Source organism: Oryzias latipes, chromosome 12 (genome assembly GCF_002234675.1).
Source record: "Oryzias latipes chromosome 12, ASM223467v1".
Taxonomy (NCBI): Eukaryota; Metazoa; Chordata; class Actinopteri; order Beloniformes; family Adrianichthyidae; genus Oryzias; species Oryzias latipes.
In genome coordinates, this window is record NC_019870.2 from 690,620 (window position 1) to 709,013 (window position 18,394).

Genomic DNA, 18,394 nt, shown 5'->3' on the forward strand with positions numbered 1-18,394 from the left:
CAGAACCTGGACTGGAAAAGGTCCGGTCCGAGTCAGCTTCAAACAGGAAGTCACCCGGCAGATCAAAGGTTCCGTGATGGTTCCTGAGGATCCGATCGCGGTTCCACCTGTTCAGTGACGGGCCTCTCCTGGAAGTTGACCGTTTCCATGTGCGGTTTGGATCAGCGCCGTTTCTGCCATGAACAGAGTTCTGCTCACGTATTCGCTCTATGGTACCGGCGCTTTCACAGGTTCGAGTCCGGCCTTCAGAAAGGTCGGGTCGGGACCGCCCCATCACGTTATGAAGACCCTGACGATGCTGAGAGGAAAAAGCGATGGTTTCAGATGAATGACAAGTGGGCGGAGCAAAAAATCAATGAGGTTTATTTGCAGTCACAATGCTGACACTAGAGTAGCAGACGTCCAGACGACCCGAACAGCGACCCGCTCCGAGGAGCCGACACATTCACGTCAGGAACACAAACGGGAACAACGTGAGCGCGGACAGACGGCAGAGTCTGTGGCCGACGTAGCAGCAGCACGGCGGAGCCACACTCACCTAGGCCTCCTGCAGGGGGGGGGTCAGGCCCCGCCGGACTCCTCCAGGCCCGTCCACGCAGGTGCACACACACGAAAACAGACACACAAACCGTGGCTGTCTGAGCTCCTTCTAGAGTTCACTGTCACACACACACACACACCAGAAGGACTCTGCAGGACCTGAAGGGGGTCGTCCCAGAACTGATCCGGGGAGTCCAGAGTGTAAACAAGAGCAGGCCCACCAGAGGGGAGGGGCGGAGCTGCAGCCAGGTTGTTCACATGTGATGGAGCGGCAGGCCTGTGCACGAGGCACGTGCACGAGGGGTTCTGCTGATTCTCTTGAGGGGAATTTGGCAGAACAGTTCGTGAGGAGCGGTTCTGGTGAAGGAGCGGTTCTGGAAAGTCTTTGTCTCCTCAGCTCCTCTACGCTCCCGTTAGTCTGTGATGAACCGCGGCTCCTCCCCGTTTCAGCTGAAGAAGCCCGCTAGTGTCACGATGGCGGCGCTCCGATGCTCCCGCCCGCCACAGACGGACCGAACGTCCAGGTCTGGAACAGAACCTTCTCCAGAAGACCCCCCCCCCCCCCCCCCCCCACTTCCTGTTGACCCGCCCTCACCTGCCCCCCCACAGACATGTTGCACTAACTCACTACTGTAAAAAGCTCAATCACGCGGTTCTGCCCCCCCCCCCCCCGGTTCAAAGTGGATTTATAAACATTGTTCAAAATGTTACCAAAAAATGTACACTTGGTTTCTGTGTTTCTATACAAGGCAGGCAGAAGCGGGTTACTATGGTTACCGTCCCCGTCGTCAACACTCTCGCCTTCAGTGATTCAGAGTGCTCAGACATGCAACCCCCCCGTCCCTCCCTCCTCTGTGAAAGAGCCAATCAGGCGCAGACTGGCTTTAGAATACATTTGTATATATTTATATATGCTTCTATCAAAAAGAGGGGCGGGGAGTCGAACCGGCGGTGCGTCAGGGGGCAGGGGGGGACCCCCAGGCATCCGGGCCCGGGGGAGAGGGGGGAGGCGAATGCAGAGACGGGGGAGGAGTGGGGCGGGGTGCAGGGGCGGGACCAGCAGCCAGGTGAAAGTCTGCTGTGAGGAATGTCAGCTCATCATGTCGTTGCTGTTGACGCCGTACGTGGAGTTCTTCATGCTGTCGTTCACCTCCCTCCTGAAGACCGACAAGTTCTGCGTGAACCTGGACACACACACAGAGACACGCACACACACAAGAGGTCAGCAACAGTAAAAACATTCATAAAGCAAAGCATCTACGGCGTGCCAGAAGGGTAAAAAAAAAGGCTAAAGCAAACACAAACATCAGTCCTTAATTCAAATATTTTTCCTCAACTTCTCAACATTTATTCACAGATCCGTGATCTGCTAAATTGTATTACTGAAGCCACAGGAAGTGCTGCAACAGCCACAGGAAGTGATGTAACAGCTGCTTCTACTTCTATATCCGGATTGTCAATTGACTTTCATTCACATGGTTACATGGAATAAAAGATTAAATATATTAAAAATTAAATGTTAAAATGACCTAAAATCAATAACAGACATTATTTATTAAAATATCTTCAGATCTCCTCTTAGAACAGGATTATAAAAAGAGCAGGTTTTTTTTTTTTTTCTGCTCCCAGTATTTCTCACACTGTGACCAAAGCGCCCCCCCGTGGCAGCTGGGACCTTCATAAACTGATGGGTACCTGTCCCGGTTCTTAGTCAGCAGGTTCCTCTCAATCCCCTCCATTAGGTTCTCGAAACATAAGTGCATGGCCTGCTGCTTCTCCGGGGGCTGGCTGTTCACGATGCTGTTCCTCAGGTCAGCGAAATACTGCAGACATGACAGCATGCAGACGTTAACGTACGCAGATGTTAGCATACTCAGACGTTACAGATGTTAGCATACGCAGATGTTAGCATACTCAGACGTTACAGATGTTAGCATACGCAGATGTTAGCATACGCAGACGTTACAGACGTTTGCGTACACAGACGTTAATGTACGCAGACGTTACAGACGTTACAGACGTTAGCGTACATAGATGTTAGCATACGCAGACGTTACAGACGTTAGCGTACACAGATGTTAGCATACGCAGACGTTACAGATGTTAGCGTACGCAGATGTTAGCATACGCAGACGTTAGCGTAAGCAGATGTTACAGATGTTATCGTACACAGACGTTAGCATACGCAGACATTAGCGTAAGCAGATGTTAGCATATGCAGACGTTACAGACGTTAGCGTACGCAGATGTTAGCAGACGTTACAGACGTTAGCGTAAACAGATGTTAGCAGACGTTACAGACGTTAGCGTAAACAGATGTTAGCAGACGTTAGCGTACACAGACGTTATCGTACACAGACGTTAGTGTACGCAGACGTTATAGACGTTAGCCTACACAGATATTAGCATACGCAGACGTTACAGATGTTAGCGTAAGCAGATGTTACAGATGTTAGCGTACAGAGACGTTACGGACGTTAGCGTACGCAGTTGTTACAGACGTTAGCGTACGCAGTTGTTACAGACGTAAGCATACGCAGACGTTAGCGCACGCAGACGTTAGCGTACGCAGACGTTAGCGTACGCCTAAAGAGGCAATTGAAAATGCAGATGTTAGCGCAGGTAAATGTTAGCTAACACAGACGTTGGCATATGCTGAGAGCATACGCTAAGGTTAGCGCTGGCAGATGTTCTTGCGCAGGCAACCGTTCTGGTAATCAGACGTCATTGCTGGCATATGTCAGTTCACAGACGTTAGCGCACACAGCTCCTTGTGTTTGGGGGCGGGGCCTGTTGCCAGCTCACCTTCTCGTTCAGGAGGATGAGGCCTAGCAGAGGTCGTGACATGGACCACTGGTTCCTGCAGTCCTCAAAGATGATGATGTTCAGCACCGTGGACAGCATCTGCAGGAGAACCACAGCTTGAACACCATGTGGAGGGTGGGGGGCAAAAGGAAGGTGTGACTCGGGGCTCAGCTGACCTGCTGGATCATCTCCGGGTGCTGCTGCATGATGTGGAGGAAGCGGTCGTCTGTTGCCATGGCAGCGGGCCTCTTCTTGGTGGAGCGGGACAGCTGCTTGAACAGGTAGGTGACGATGTGGTCCAGACTGGAGCAGCAGCCAGTGCACACCATGGTGTCTGCAAACACAGGCATGAAGCAGCAGCGGCAGCGGCACAAACCAGAAGGGGGCGCCGCGGGGGCGGGCCTTACCCAGCGCCGTCAGGCCCTCAGAGATGGATGACAGGATGTACATGACCACGTGTGGCTCCAGGCTGGCGATGAAGTTCATGTGGTCCTGAGTCAGCACCTCCAGCAGCGAGTAGAAGGACTGGCTCAGCTTGGGATAGTCCTGGAGGAAGCAGAACCAGAACCGCCTCAGACCAGAACCAGAGACTTAAATTGGTTCCAGACTCACTTGAGAAGAATGCAGAGCGGTTGGTTATGGTGTCAAACATTCAAAGCTGTGTTCCTATGCAGATATCTGCTGACACAGGTGACAACACCTGTCTATGTAGCAGTGCAGAGGAGGCGTGGCCTCACAGAGCAAAGCGTCAGAGCGGAGGCGTGGCCTCACAGAGCAAAGCGTCAGAGCGGAGGCATGGTCTCACAGATCAACGCGTCAGAGAGGAGGCGTGGCCTCACAGATCAACGCGTCAGAGAGGAGGCGTGGCCTCACAGATCAACGCGTCAGAGAGGAGGCGTGGCCTCACAGAGCAACGCGTCAGAGAGGAGGCGTGGCCTCACAGATCAACGACTCAGAGAGGAGGCGTGGCCTCACAGATCAACGCGTCAGAGAGGAGGCGTGGCCTCACAGATCAACGACTCAGAGAGGAGGCGTGGCCTCACAGATCAACGCGTCAGAGAGGAGGCGTGGCCTCACAGAGCAACGCGTCAGAGAGGAGGCGTGGCCTCACAGATCAACGACTCAGAGAGGAGGCGTGGCCTCACAGATCAACGCGTCAGAGAGGAGGCGTGGCCTCACAGAGCAACGCGTCAGAGAGGAGGCGTGGCCTCACAGAGCAACGAGCCAGAGAGGAGGCGTGGCCTCACAGATCAACGCGTCAGAAAGGAGGCGTTGCCTCACAGAGCAGTTGGAACACCTGACCGTTCTCACTGAGTTTCTAACGTCCAAGCAGCTCCCTGTGCAGAGGGAGGGGTTTGAAGATGACCGACAGCTCTGTTAACCAACAGAAGCTGAGCTGGCGTGACCACGGCTGCATTTTGTCCTCTGAACTCTGAATTCGGGCCTCGTGTTTGAGTCGTGCTGCTGTGACATCAACATACCAGCAGGTCGCTGTGAGGGATGGACAGCAGCAGCTTGATGAAGGTCTGCAGGGCGTTGTCCAGAGCGTCGTCGCCGTACAGACGGAAGACCCCAAAGTTGACGTAGTTCCCGCTGAGCACCGCCTTCAGCATGGTGAAGCACACGCTCACGCCCTTCAGCTTCACGCCGTACACCTGGTCCTTCGGGACTTCTCCCAGCGTCAGGATGCGGTTCCCTGAAAACGCCAGAGTTGGTCAGCTTCACCTCCTCATGTGCGGCGGGGGGAGGTTCCTCTGGGTTGCTGGTACCATAGGTGGTGATCATCTTGCTGGTTTCTCTGAAGAGCAGGATGCCGTTTGGCGAGGAAACGTCAAACTGTAGCCTTTGGGATCTGCAGGATCAGAAACACTTCAGAGAGCTGCACAACCAGAGGAGTGACTGATGGAGCCTCCAGAGGCGGAGCTTCACCTGTTGTGCACGAGCTCGGCCATGAGCTTGAGGACAGGTGTGGTGCAGGCCGGGTCGTGGTACCAAAGCTCGATGGCTCGCTGCAGGATGGGCATGTAGGCCGGATATCTGCAGAGACGCTCAGGAAAAACCAGCACACAGCAGAAGCTGCAGACGCAGACGCAGACACCGCAGACGCTGCCAAGGATACATCCAGTCGAAGAGCATCATGAAGCTGGTCTTAGCGTTGAAGGCGAAGGCGATTCCCCGCAGGTCTCGCACCAAACCCACCAGCGTCCTCTGCGGGGTGGGGTGGGGGTCAGACACACATCTACTGCTCTCATGTCACTGTGCACGTGTCTGTGAGTGTCGTCAGGAGTGCACGTCTGTCTCTGCTCATGCCTGTGTGCATGTGTCTGCATACAACACGTACGTGTGTTTGTCTGTGGGAGTGCTCATGAGTGTCTGCCTCTGCATGTGTGTGTGCATGTGAGTATGTGTGCGTGTGCACGTGTTTGCGTGTCACCTTGGCTTCCTGTTCGTTGAACGTGTTTGTGCTCAACATCTGAGCAACGGCTTCAAACGCAGCAGTGAGAGGAAGCATGAACTGTTCAAACTGGTCCTCATCCTCACCTGCACAGACACGTGGACGCGCACACACACAAACGTGCACACACACAAATACAACATCAAGTTAAAATCCAGAAAACAGGAGTTTTGCTTCAGTTTTCATTTTTACAGATGAACGTTTGTTGAGCAGATGAGCGGGGTCCACTGGTGGGTGAAGGCTTCACTAAAACAGTGAGTTCCTTATGGCAGAAAAGGGAGGCGGGTACTGCCAGTCTGCCCCGGGGCAACTGCGGCTGCATCAGCAGTTACCATCTCCAAGTATGAATGAATGATGGACACACTGGAAGAACTTTGAGCGTCTGGAAAATCTAATCCATTATTATCATTAAAGAAAACCAACAGTTTCTATGTGAAAATATAAAGAAAAACTTCCCTGAACATGTAACTATTCTTTAAAGTCATGTTTCAGATCTGAAACGTCAGCCTCTTCTTCAGAAACGCCGTTCAGATGTGTACATACCCAAGTCGACCATGAGGAGGCGCCCCAGAGCCGTGTAGAAGGTGGTCCGACATCTCATGTCGCTCAGGTTGGACTGGTTGTTGACCCCGAGGAAGGAAAAGTGTTCGCTCTGCAGCAGAGAAGCAGCACGGAATCAGAACCGGAATCAGCGCTTCCAGCCGTCTGCTGTCAGACCTGGAACATCTACAACACAGGAACAGGCAACTCCAGGCCTCGGGGGCCGCATTCCTGCTTTTTTTCCAACAAACTCTTCTCTGGCATGTTGTGATTGGCTGGACAACCTGAACCAGGTAATCAGTCATGGAAACCACACAGACAGCAGCCCTAGAGGCCTGATGCAGAATGACTGAACGTTCAGGATGCTAGAACTCCAGCTGACCGGAAACATCAGAGGCTCCGGTCCATTAAAGACCCTCACTGGTTCTTTTCCACATCACTTCTGAAGCTGAAGCTCCATCCTGACCCCCTGGAGTTTCAAGACGTGACTACTCCACCTGCATGTTAAGATACTTTAATCGACTGCAAACCTCCATCAAATAGAACCACGGCTGAAGTTCTACCATTAAGAAACGTCTGTTCTTATTGTGGCTCTTATGAAATGTGGGTTTAAAAACCCTGAGTTAAATGCAGAAACTGGGTTTTCTCTGACTTCTAAAACTCAAGTGTTCCTGTTCTGGGTCCCAGTTGGACTGTGGTTCTACGCATGGTTCTGCTCGCTTCACAGTCCTTACTGAACTGGATAATTTAGAACCATTCTGCTCCAAAACTCGTTCTCTGCCTTCAGAACCCCCCCATTGCAGAACCTGGTTGGTTTCAACCACTGACAGCATCTAAGAACTATATTGAGTGTGACCCCCCCCATAGAAGAATGGTTTCTTCCAGCTCCAATCAAATGAAGTCAATTTAATCACCATTTTTTCACAACACGCACGCTGCCACATTGGAGCCAGACGTTGTCAGTAAGCAGTGATCGGGCAGAGTCACCGTTTCTATGGAAACCACTCTCACAATTAGAAGTGAGCTTGTTGGAAGGCCACACCCCTACCACTCAAAGCAGGTTACAATATCCGTCAAATATTCTGAACGTTTGATGTGGGGGCCAGGTGGCTCCACCTACTTTTATTGAGGCATCTGATTGGTCAGTTTACATTACGATTAACTAACTACAGAAAAAATATCATGAAAAAATGAGGATTATCAAGAAGATGTTAAAAAAGGTATCAGACCCAGAACGGTTCTTCTGACCAATAGAATGACTGAATAACAGCTGTTTATGTCTCTATAGACGTCTGTGGGATTTTGGGTACTTCCTGTTTGGGGCGGGGGTCCCTCAGTCAATGGATTGGACCCAGAGGTGAACTTCTTTCCATAAAATTCTGAATTTAACTCCTGGTTTCCTTCTGTTTGACTCCAGAAAACTTAGAGCTTAGAGTTAAGAACAAAACGGTTCTAAAATGTTTTTATATTTTAATATTTGATTGATGACACTTGGAATCCATTTTTACTTTTGTCTGGGGGGGTTACGTTCCAAAAAGAACCCGTGATGGGCAAAATCCGTGAAGTAGAAACCTCTATTTGTTTTTACAATTATTATACAATTAAACAGTCTATTATACATTGAAAAGAAAGAACAAACCATTTCACAGGCTCAAGCATTTGTTTCACAAATAAAAGTAATTTAGAAAGGTTTTTTCAACAAATAACTTCTGTACTGTTCTGTCAAATAATAATTTGAATCATCAATGTGAACAGAAAGCTTCAAATCGCGGAGATTAGCCCCGCCCACCGCGACCCGAGAGTAATTGGATTAAACGGGAGAAAATTTAAAATGATTATGAAAAAAATACAAAGTACAGTTGGACAAATAGTGACTCAGGTGTATTTCACTGCTCTTCAGTCTGAGCCGCTGCATCCTGACTCCGCTCTGCAGTGTTTTCTTCTATTGAAGCCCGCGGCGCAGCTGTGTTTGTCCAGGAGAAGAACATAATTATAGGCAGTTGTTGTCGCTATTTTTCTATAGGTTTTGGAGAAACTCGAAATTGCAAGAGAATTTGCACGTACGTGTTGTAAATTTGGCAAGCTGATTTACGTACGTGTACATATTAAACTGCAACGTTATTGATGCACAGGTAGAGAAGAAGCGGAGTGACTTTTTAGCCAATCAGAATGCAGAAGACAATGCACAATGCAAATCCGTGAAGTAGCGAAACCGTGAAAAGTAAACCGTGTTATAGCGAGGGATCACTGTATATGTAATATATATATATATGAATAAACAGGACGGTTGTCAGATTTTTGACCTTGCCAGGCTCCCGTCTGCGTGGAGGAAACACTCACCGTGTGGTTGTTGAGCATGAACTGCACAGCGCTGAGCTTCACCAGCTTCCTCACGCTGCTGTACGTGCAAACGGGAGTTAAGGGAACACACAGTAACACGCCACGTCACACACAGTAACACGCCGCGTCACAAACAGTAACACGCCGCATCACACGCAGCGTCACACAAACTAACAAACAGTAACACGCCACGTCAATCACAGTAATAGCCTGTTCACACCGGGACGAATTTCGCCGGCGATTTTCGCCGACGTTTAACGCCTCGTGACTAAACAAAGGGCACCAACGAGAGTGTGCACACCGACGCGAAAAAACGCCACGCGTTAAAGCGTCAAAAAAAAAAACGCCTCGGGTTCGTTGTTTTTTTTTCGACGCGTCGCGTCGAAATCTACTCGACCAATGAGAATGGCGCTTTTGCTCACGTGTCTGGAGCTTCTGAAGTTACAGTAAAACACAACTTGGGGGCGCTCAAACACAAAACTGCCTTGCTGAGCACACATACCAGCAAAGAAGATAGACGCCAAGTAGCGTCTACACTGCCGCGAAGCAATAATGACGGACATTCTAAAATATCCCCGAACCAAGCACTAGTTGGAGCTACTGATGCTTGAAATATTCATGTTTTCTTTGTTTGATTCTGACAAGCGTGTAAATACTTGCTCTCTTCTTCTGAGTGAAAAGCGACTTTAAGAAGCGTAAAGTTGCGCAGCGCCACCTTGTGTACAGGAGTATTTCTGTTTTACATTAAGCGCCATCTAATGTCAGGGAATGAAATTGCATGTTCGCTCTGCTCATCGTCAGCGAAAATCGCCTGGGTGTGAACACAAAAAACGTGGCGAAAAACGCTGGCGAATAACGCCTGCCGAATATTCGTCCCGGTGTGTACGGGCCTTAACACGCCGCGTCACACAGTAACTCAGAGCGTCACACACAGTAACACGCCGCGTCACACACAGTAACACGCCGCGTCACACACAGTAACACGCCGCGTCAGACAAAGTAACAAACAAGTAACACGCCGCGTCACACACAGTAACTCACAGCGTCACACACAGTAACTCACAGCGTCACACAGAGTAACTCACAGCGTCACACACAGTAACACGCCGCGTCACACACAGTAACGTGCTGCGTCACACGCAGTGTCAGACAAAGTAACACGCCACGTCACACACAGTAACACGCCGCGTCACACGCAGCGTCAGACAAAGTAACAAACAAGTAACACGCCGCGTCACACAGTGAAACTCACATCGTCACACACAGTAACTCACAGCGTCACACACAGTAACTCACAGCGTCACACATTAACTCACAGCGTCACACACAGTAACACGCCACGTCACACACAGTAACGCGCCGCGTCACACGCCGCGTCACACGCCGCGTCAGACAAAGTAACAAACAAGTAACACGCCGCGTCACACACAGTAACTCACAGCGTCACACACAGTAACACGCCACGTCACACACAGTAACACGCCGCGTCACACACAGTAACACGCCGCGTCACACACAGCAACACGCCGCGTCACACACAGTAACACGCTGCGTCACACACGGTAACTCACAGCGTCACACACAGTAACACGCAGCGTCACACACAGTAACACGCCGCGTCACACACAGCAACACACGGCGTTACACACAGTAACACGCCTCGTCACACGCCGCGTCAGACAAAGTAACAAACAGTAACACGCCGCGTCACACGCATGCACACAGGCGGGGTCTGCAGACGTCTGAAGGATATCCCAGTGAGAGGTCGTTCAGCAGCTGCAGCGTCTTGGAGGTGATCGGCTCACACTGACCCCAGTACTTCAAGTTTGTGATGCTGCAGACATGGAGAGACGAAGGTCATGCCTCTTCATCATCATCATCATGTTCAAACAGACCACAGTCTGAGGCACCTTATTTCTGATGTTACCATAGAGACAGGGAGCATCATGTGACCAACGACAGGAACAGTCAGACCCCACCCATCACTCATGCTTATGTTACAGCGAAATGCAGACTAAAGTAATCTGATTACTCACATTTTCCCTATAAAGACACTGAGTACCATCGTCTCGTCGTTCAAGCCCAGAACTTCTGATAACCGCCGATAAAGCTGGAAGACAAAGAGACAGCGTCAGCAGGGAATACTACAAAATACAAGCATTTTTACTTCCTGTTTTCTAAGCTTCTCCGCGTTCCTGACGTTCTAGCAGGAGGAGAACATCCTCTGTGGAACTGCAATTATTACGACAACAGCACAGGTGGGCCTACAGCTCGCCATGTCCTGTCTGCCAACCAGCTGGTCTGGGGTTCAAACCCCAGGACAAGCTCAAAGTGATCTTTGGGTAAAAGCTGAGGAGTGAAGCAGATACAAGTGAACCAGTTCAGAGGAGATCAGAATCCAGATTCTTCTGCTTCATGTGGTGGATCTGGTCGTCTCTGCCACCTTCACAGAGCTTCGTATTCACCCACACTAACATTTGGTACATTGTAATTTGTATATGTTAAAACCAAAGGATTTTTAATCCTGAGGAAGTCTTGAACCCTTTGAGCAGGTTTGACTCGTCCTCCAATCTGAAGGTCATGTTTTCCTCCTGTTCTGTTCTTAATGCAGTTTACTGCAGATCTTTAATCCATTTTCCTGTTATTTGAATGCAACATTAAACACAGATGTGTCACCATGGACTCTAAAGTCTGTTTTAACAGTTTTAGCTCTAGTTCTCTGCTGACTCCTCAAATCGGTTTCTTTGGGGGAAAAATGGCATCTGCTTTAAAACTGAGTTTGTAAACAATGATTTTATTTTTTTGTAACATTTGTAACACATCTGAAGGAGTAAACAGGTGGGGGCGGGGCTTGCTACAGAGGACGGAGCCAGTTGGCTGGAAACAGCTCACCTTGGATGATTTCTGAACCTGATCTCCGATGTAGATTTTCCTGAACTGCTCGAAGAAGCTGAGCATGGCTAGCTCCAGCCTCTCGTTTCCCGCCTGAGCGAGCCGCGAGTCTGTCAGGTTCATCAGCTGGAGCACCCTGCAGGACAGACGGGCCGTCAGTCTGTGTTCTCAGAGGCTGCCGGGGGATGTCAGGCGGTTTCTTACCGACACACCAGCTCTCCGTCCATGGCGTCCTGCTCGTCTGTGCTGGCGAAGGACACCCGTCCTCCGATCACGGCCCCGATGATGTAAACCAGCCAGGTTAGCCGACCTGCAGGGCAGAGCAGCACTGAAGTTCCTGCATGAACATGTGTGGGGGCAGCAGAGGCGAGGGCATACCCTCCTGCACCGTGACGTCCACAGCGCTGGAGTTGGTGGACTGCAGCAGCTCCTGGTAGGTCTGCGCCGCCTGGTCGAACAGCTGCACCAGGAGCGCGCACGTTTTCTCATACTCGCAGCGGCCAATGGTGGACAGCTGGTCCAGCTGCTGCTGCACCAGGCCGGCGTCCTCCAGCGGGTCTTCAAGACCATCTCTGAGAAAAAAAGAGGATTTCTTCTCACATTTCAGCAACAAGGTTCCAAACCTGGAACAGCCTGAAACGGAGCAGATGTCAGATGAAGGAGCAGGAAGGTGATTGCTGACACGAGGAGGTGATTGCTGACACGAGGAGGTGATTGCTGACACGAGGAGGTGATTGCTGACACGAGGAGATAATTACTGACACGAGGAGTGGATTACTGACACGAGGAGGCGTATACTGACACGAGGAGGCGTAAACTGACACGAAGATGGCATTTACTGACACAAGGAGGCGTTTACTGACAGAAGAAGGCGTTTACTGACACGAGGAGGTGATTGCTGACACGAGGAGGTGATTACTGACACGAGGTGATTACTGACACGAGGATGTGATTACTGACACGATGAGTGGATTACTGACACGAAGAGGCGTATACTGACACGAGGAGGCGTTTACTGACACGAGGAGGCGTTTACTGACAGAAGGAGGTGATTGCTGACATGAGGTGGTGATTGCTGACACGAAGAGAAGTTTACTGACACAAGGAGGCGTTTACTGACACGAGGAGGTGATTACTGACACAAGGAGGCGTTTACTGACACAAGGAGGTGATTGCTGACACGAGGAGGTGATTACTGACACGAGGAGGTGATTACTGACACGTGGAGGTGATTACTGACACGAGGAGTGGATTACTGACACGAAGAGGCGTATACTGACACGAGGAAGTGTTTACTGACACGAGGAGGCGTTTACAGACAGAACGAGCTGATTGCTGACATGAGGTGGTGATTGCTGACACAAGGAGAAGTTTACTGACACGAGAAGGCGTTTACTGACACGAGGAGGCGTTTACTGACACGAGGAGGTGATTGCTGACACGAGGAGTGGATCACTGAGACGAGGAAGTGATTGCTGACACGAGCAGTGGATTACTGACACGAGGAGGCGTATACTGACACGAAGAGGCGTATACTGACACGAGGAGGCGTATACTGACACGAGGAGGCGTATACTGACACGAGGAGGCATTTACTGGCACGAGGAGACGATTACTGACACGAGGAGGTGATTGCTGACACGAGGAGGTGATTACTGACACGAGGAGGTGATTACTGACAAGAGGTTGTGATTACTGACACGAGGAATGGATTACTGACACGAAGAGGCGTATACTGACACGAGAAGGCGTTTACTGACACGAGGAGGCGTTTACTGACACGAGGAGGCGATTACTGACACGAGGATATGATTACTGACACGAGGAGGCGTTTACTGACACGAGGAGGCGTTTACTGACACGAGGAGGCGTTTACTGACACGAGGAGGCGTTTACTGACACGAGGAGGCGTTTACTGACACGAGGAGGTGATTGCTGACACGAGGAGGTGATTGCTGACACGAGGAGAAGTTTACTGACACGAGGAGGTGATTGCTGACATGAGGTGGTGATTGCTGACACGAGGAGAAGTTTACTGACACGAGGAGGCGTTTACTGACACGAGGAGGTGATTACTAACACGAGGAGGCGTTTACTGACACGAGGAGGCGTTTACTGACACGAGGAGGTGATTGCTGACACGAGGAGGTGATTGCTGACACGAGGAGATGATTGCTGACACAAGAAGGTGATTGCTGACACAAGGAGGTGTTTGCTGACGAGGTAATTGCTTACATGACGAAGGTGATTACTGAGGAGACTAGGTGATTACTGAGGAGACACGAGGAGACTATTACTGACATGAGGAGGTCATTTCAGACAAGAGGAGGTGATTGCTAACACAAGAAGGTGATAACTGACACGAGGAGGTGATTGCTGACACAAGGAGTGGATTACTGAGACGAGGAGGTTATTACTGAGACGAGGAGGTGATTACTGAGACGAGGAGGTGATTACTGACACGAGGAGGTGATTGCTGACACGAGGAGGTGATTGCTGACACGAGGAGGTGATTGCTGCCACGAGGAGGTAATTGCTGACACGAGGAGTGGATTACTGACACGAGGAGGCGTTTACTGACACGAGGAGGTGATAACTGACACAAGGAGGTGATTGCTGACACAAGGAGTGGATTACTGAGACGAGGAGGTGATTACTGACACGAGGAGGTGATTACTGACACGAGGAGGTGATTGCTGACACGAGGAGGTGATTGCTGACACGAGGACGTAATTGCTGACACGAGGAGTGGATTACTGACACGAAGAGGCGTTTACTGACACGAGGAGGTGATAACTGACACAAGGAGGTGATTGCTGACACGAGGAGATAATTACTGACACGAGGAGTGGATTACTGACACGAGGAGGCGTATACTGACACGAGGAGGCGTAAACTGACATGAGGAGGCGTTTACTGACACAAGGAGGCGTTTACTGACAGAAGGAGGTGATTGCTGACATGAGGTGGTGATTGCTGACACGAGGAGAAGTTTACTGACACAAGGAGGCGTTTACTGACACGAGGAGGTGATTACTGACACGAGGAGGCGTTTACTGACACAAGGAGGTGATTGCTGACACGAGGAGGTGATTACTGACACGAGGAGGTGATTACTGAAACGAGGAGGTGATTACTGACACGAGGAGTGGATTACTGACACGAATAGGCGTATACTGACACGAGGAGGCGTTTACTGACACGAGGAGGCGTTTACAGACAGAAGGAGGTGATTGCTGACATGAGGTGGTGATTGCTGACACGAGGAGAAGTTTACTGACACGAGGAGGCGTTTACTGACACGAGGAAGTGATTACTGACACGAGGAGATGATTACTGACACGAGAAGGCGTTTACTGACACGAGGAGGCGTTTACTGACACGAGGAGGGGATTGCTGACACGAGGAGTGGATCACTGAGACGAGGAAGTGATTGCTGACACGAGCAGTGGATTACTGACACGAGGAGGCGTATACTGACACGAGGAGGCGTATACTGACACGAGGAGGTGATTGCTGACACGAGGAGGTGATAACTGACACGAGGAGGTGATTACTGACAAGAGGTTGTGATTACTGACACGAGGAGTGGATTACTGACACGAAGAGGCGTATACTGACACGAGGAGGCGTTTACTGACACGAAAAGGCGTTTACTGACACGAGGAGGCGTTTACTGACACGAGGAGGTGATTACTGACACGAGGATATGATTACTGACACGAGGAGGCGTTTACTGACACGAGGAGGCGTTTACTGACACGAGGAGGCGTTTACTGACACGAGGAGGCGTTTACTGACACGAGGAGGCGTTTACTGACACGAGGAGGCGTTTACTGACACGAGGAGGTGATTGCTGACACGAGGAGGTGATTGCTGACACGAGGAGAAGTTTACTGACACGAGGAGGTGATTGCTGACACGAGGAGAAGTTTACCGACACGAAGAGGCGTTTACTGACACGAGGAGGTGATTACTGACACGAGGAGGCGTTTACTGACACGAAGAGGCGTTTACTGACACAAGAAGGTGATTGCTGACACAAGGAGGTGTTTGCTGACGAGGTAATTGCTTACATGACGAAGGTGATTACTGAGGAGACTAGGTGATTACTGAGGAGACACGAGGAGACTATTACTGACATGAGGAGGTCATTACTGACACGAGGAGGTGATTGCTGACACGAGGAGGTGATTACTGACACGAGGAGGTGATTACTGACAAGAGGAGGCGATTACAGACACGAGGAGTGGATTACTGACACGAAGAGGCGTATACTGACACGAGGAGGCGTTTACTGACACGAGGAGGCGTTTACTGACACGAGGAGGCGTTTACTGACACGAGGAGGTGATTACTGACACGAGGAGATGATTACTGACACGAGGAGGCGTTTACTGACACGAGGAGGCGTTTACTGACACGAGGAGGTGATTGCTGACACGAGGAGGTGATTGCTGACACGAGGAGAAGTTTACTGACACGAGGAGGTGATTGCTGACATGAGGTGGTGATTGCTGACACGAGGAGTGGATCACTGAGACGAGGAAGTAATTGCTGACACGAAGAGTGGATCACTGAGACGAGGAAGTAATTGCTGACACGAGGAGTGGATTACTGAGACGAGGAGGTAATTGCTGACACAAGGAGGTGATTACTGACACGAGGAGGTGTTTACTGACACGAGGAGACTGGATAACTGACACGAGGAGGTGATTGCTGACACAGGGAGGTGATTGCTGACACAGGGAGGTGATTACTGATACGAGGAGTTGATTACTGACACGAGGAGGCGTTTACTGACACAAGGAGGCGTTTACTGACACAAGGAGGCGTTTACTGACACAAGGAGGCTATTTCTGACACAAGGAGGCTATTTTTGACACAAGGAGGCTATTTCTGACACGAGGACTGGATTACTGACACGAGGAGGTGATTACTGACACGAGGAGGTGATTACTGACATGAGGAGTTGATTGCTGACACAAGGAGGTGTTTGCTGACGAGGTAATTGCTTACATGACGAAGGTGATTACTGAGGAGACTAGGTGATTACTGAGGAGACACGAGGAGACTATTACTGACATGAGGAGGTCATTACAGACAAGAGGAGGTGATTGCTAACACAAGGAGGTGATTACTGACACGAGGAGGTGATTGCTGACACAAGGAGTGGATTACTGAGACGAGGAGGTTATTACTGAGACCAGGAGGTGATTACTGAGACGTGGAGGTGATTACTGACACGAGGAGGTGATTACCGACACGAGGAGGTGATTGCTGACACGAGGAGGTGATTGCTGACACGAGGAGGTGATTGCTGACACGAGGAGTGGATTACTGACACGAGGAGGCGTTTACTGACACGAGGAGGTGATAAATGACACAAGGAGGTGATTGCTGACACAAGGAGTGGATTACTGAGACGAGGAGGTGATTACTGACACGAGGAAGTGATTACTGACACGAGGAGGTGATTGCTGACACGAGGAGGTGATTGCTGACACGAGGACGTAATTGCTGACACGAGGAGTGGATTACTGACACGAGGAGGCGTTTACTGACACGAGGAGGTGATATTTGACACAAAGAGGTGATTGCTGACACAAGGAGTGGATTACTGAGACGAGGAGGTGATTACTGACACGAAAGGTGGATCACTGAGACAAGGAAGTGATTGCTGACACGAGCAGTGGATTACTGAGACGAGGAGGTGATTGCTGACACGAGGAGATGATTACTGACACGAGGAAGCGTTTACTGACACGAGGAGGCGTTAACTGACACATGGAGGCGTTTACTGACACAAGGAGGAGATTGCTGACACGAGGAGGTGATTACTGACACGAGGAGGTGATTACTGACACGAGGAGGTGATTACTGACACGAGGAGGTGATTACTGACACGATGAGTGGATTACTGACACGAAGAGGCGTATACTGACACGAGGAGGCGTTTACTGACAGAAAGAGGTGATTGCTGACATGAGGTGGTGATTGCTGACACGAGGAGAAGTTTACTGACACAAGGAGGCGTTTACTGACACGAGGAGGTGATTACTGACACGAGGAGGCGTTTACTGACACAAGGAGGTGATTGCTGACACGAAGAGGTGATTACTGACACGAGGAGGTGATTACTGACACGAAGAGGCGTTTACTGACACGAGGAGGCGTTTACTGACAGAAGGAGGTGATTGCTGACATGAGGTGGTGATTGCTGACACGAGGAGAAGTTTACTGACACAAGGAGGCGATTACTGACACGAGGAGGTGATTACTGACACGAGGAGATGATAACTGACACGAGGAGGTGATTACTGACACGAGGAGGTGATTGCTGACACGAGGAGGTGATTGCTGACACGAGGAGATGATTGCTGACACAAGAAGGTGATTGCTGACACAAGGAGGTGTTTGCTGACGAGGTAATTGCTTACATGACGAAGGTGATTACTGAGGAGACTAGGTGATTACTGAGGAGACACGAGGAGTTTATTACTGACATGAGGAGGTCATTTCAGACAAGAGGATGTGATTGCTAACACAAGGAGGTGATTACTGACACGAGGAGGTGATTACTGAGACGAGGAGGTGATTACTGAGACGAGGAGGTGATTACTGACACGAGGAGGTGATTGCTGACACGAGGAGGTGATTGCTGACACGAGGAGGTGATTGCTGCCACGAGGAGGTAATTGCTGACACGAGGAGTGGATTACTGACACGAGGAGGCGTTTACTGACACGAGGAGGTGATAACTGACACAAGGAGGTGATTGCTGACACAAAGAGTGGATTACTGAGACGAGGAGGTGATTAC

At 50.3% G+C, this 18,394-nt stretch overlaps 1 protein-coding gene across 2 annotated transcripts in view; it reads right to left on the bottom strand.

Moving 5' to 3' along the window:
• Window positions 1–1,427: 1,427 nt before the first annotated feature.
• The window catches only part of xpo7 (exportin 7), a 46,543-nt gene continuing 29,576 nt past the window's right edge, over window positions 1,428–18,394 (bottom strand). For both annotated transcript variants that reach the window (XM_023961183.1, XM_023961184.1), the window contains exons 12-28: window positions 11,951–12,144; window positions 11,777–11,882; window positions 11,573–11,708; window positions 10,717–10,790; window positions 10,434–10,514; window positions 8,681–8,744; window positions 6,344–6,452; window positions 5,780–5,886; window positions 5,465–5,553; window positions 5,275–5,382; window positions 5,115–5,197; window positions 4,827–5,041; window positions 3,753–3,891; window positions 3,522–3,679; window positions 3,346–3,444; window positions 2,236–2,363; window positions 1,428–1,724 (exon numbers count right to left, since the gene is read on the bottom strand). In XM_023961183.1, coding sequence (XP_023816951.1) covers window positions 1,631–1,724; window positions 2,236–2,363; window positions 3,346–3,444; window positions 3,522–3,679; window positions 3,753–3,891; window positions 4,827–5,041; window positions 5,115–5,197; window positions 5,275–5,382; window positions 5,465–5,553; window positions 5,780–5,886; window positions 6,344–6,452; window positions 8,681–8,744; window positions 10,434–10,514; window positions 10,717–10,790; window positions 11,573–11,708; window positions 11,777–11,882; window positions 11,951–12,144 — 1,984 coding nt within the window. In that variant the 3' untranslated portion in view covers window positions 1,428–1,630. The remainder of the gene's footprint in view (window positions 1,725–2,235; window positions 2,364–3,345; window positions 3,445–3,521; window positions 3,680–3,752; window positions 3,892–4,826; window positions 5,042–5,114; window positions 5,198–5,274; window positions 5,383–5,464; window positions 5,554–5,779; window positions 5,887–6,343; window positions 6,453–8,680; window positions 8,745–10,433; window positions 10,515–10,716; window positions 10,791–11,572; window positions 11,709–11,776; window positions 11,883–11,950; window positions 12,145–18,394) is intronic.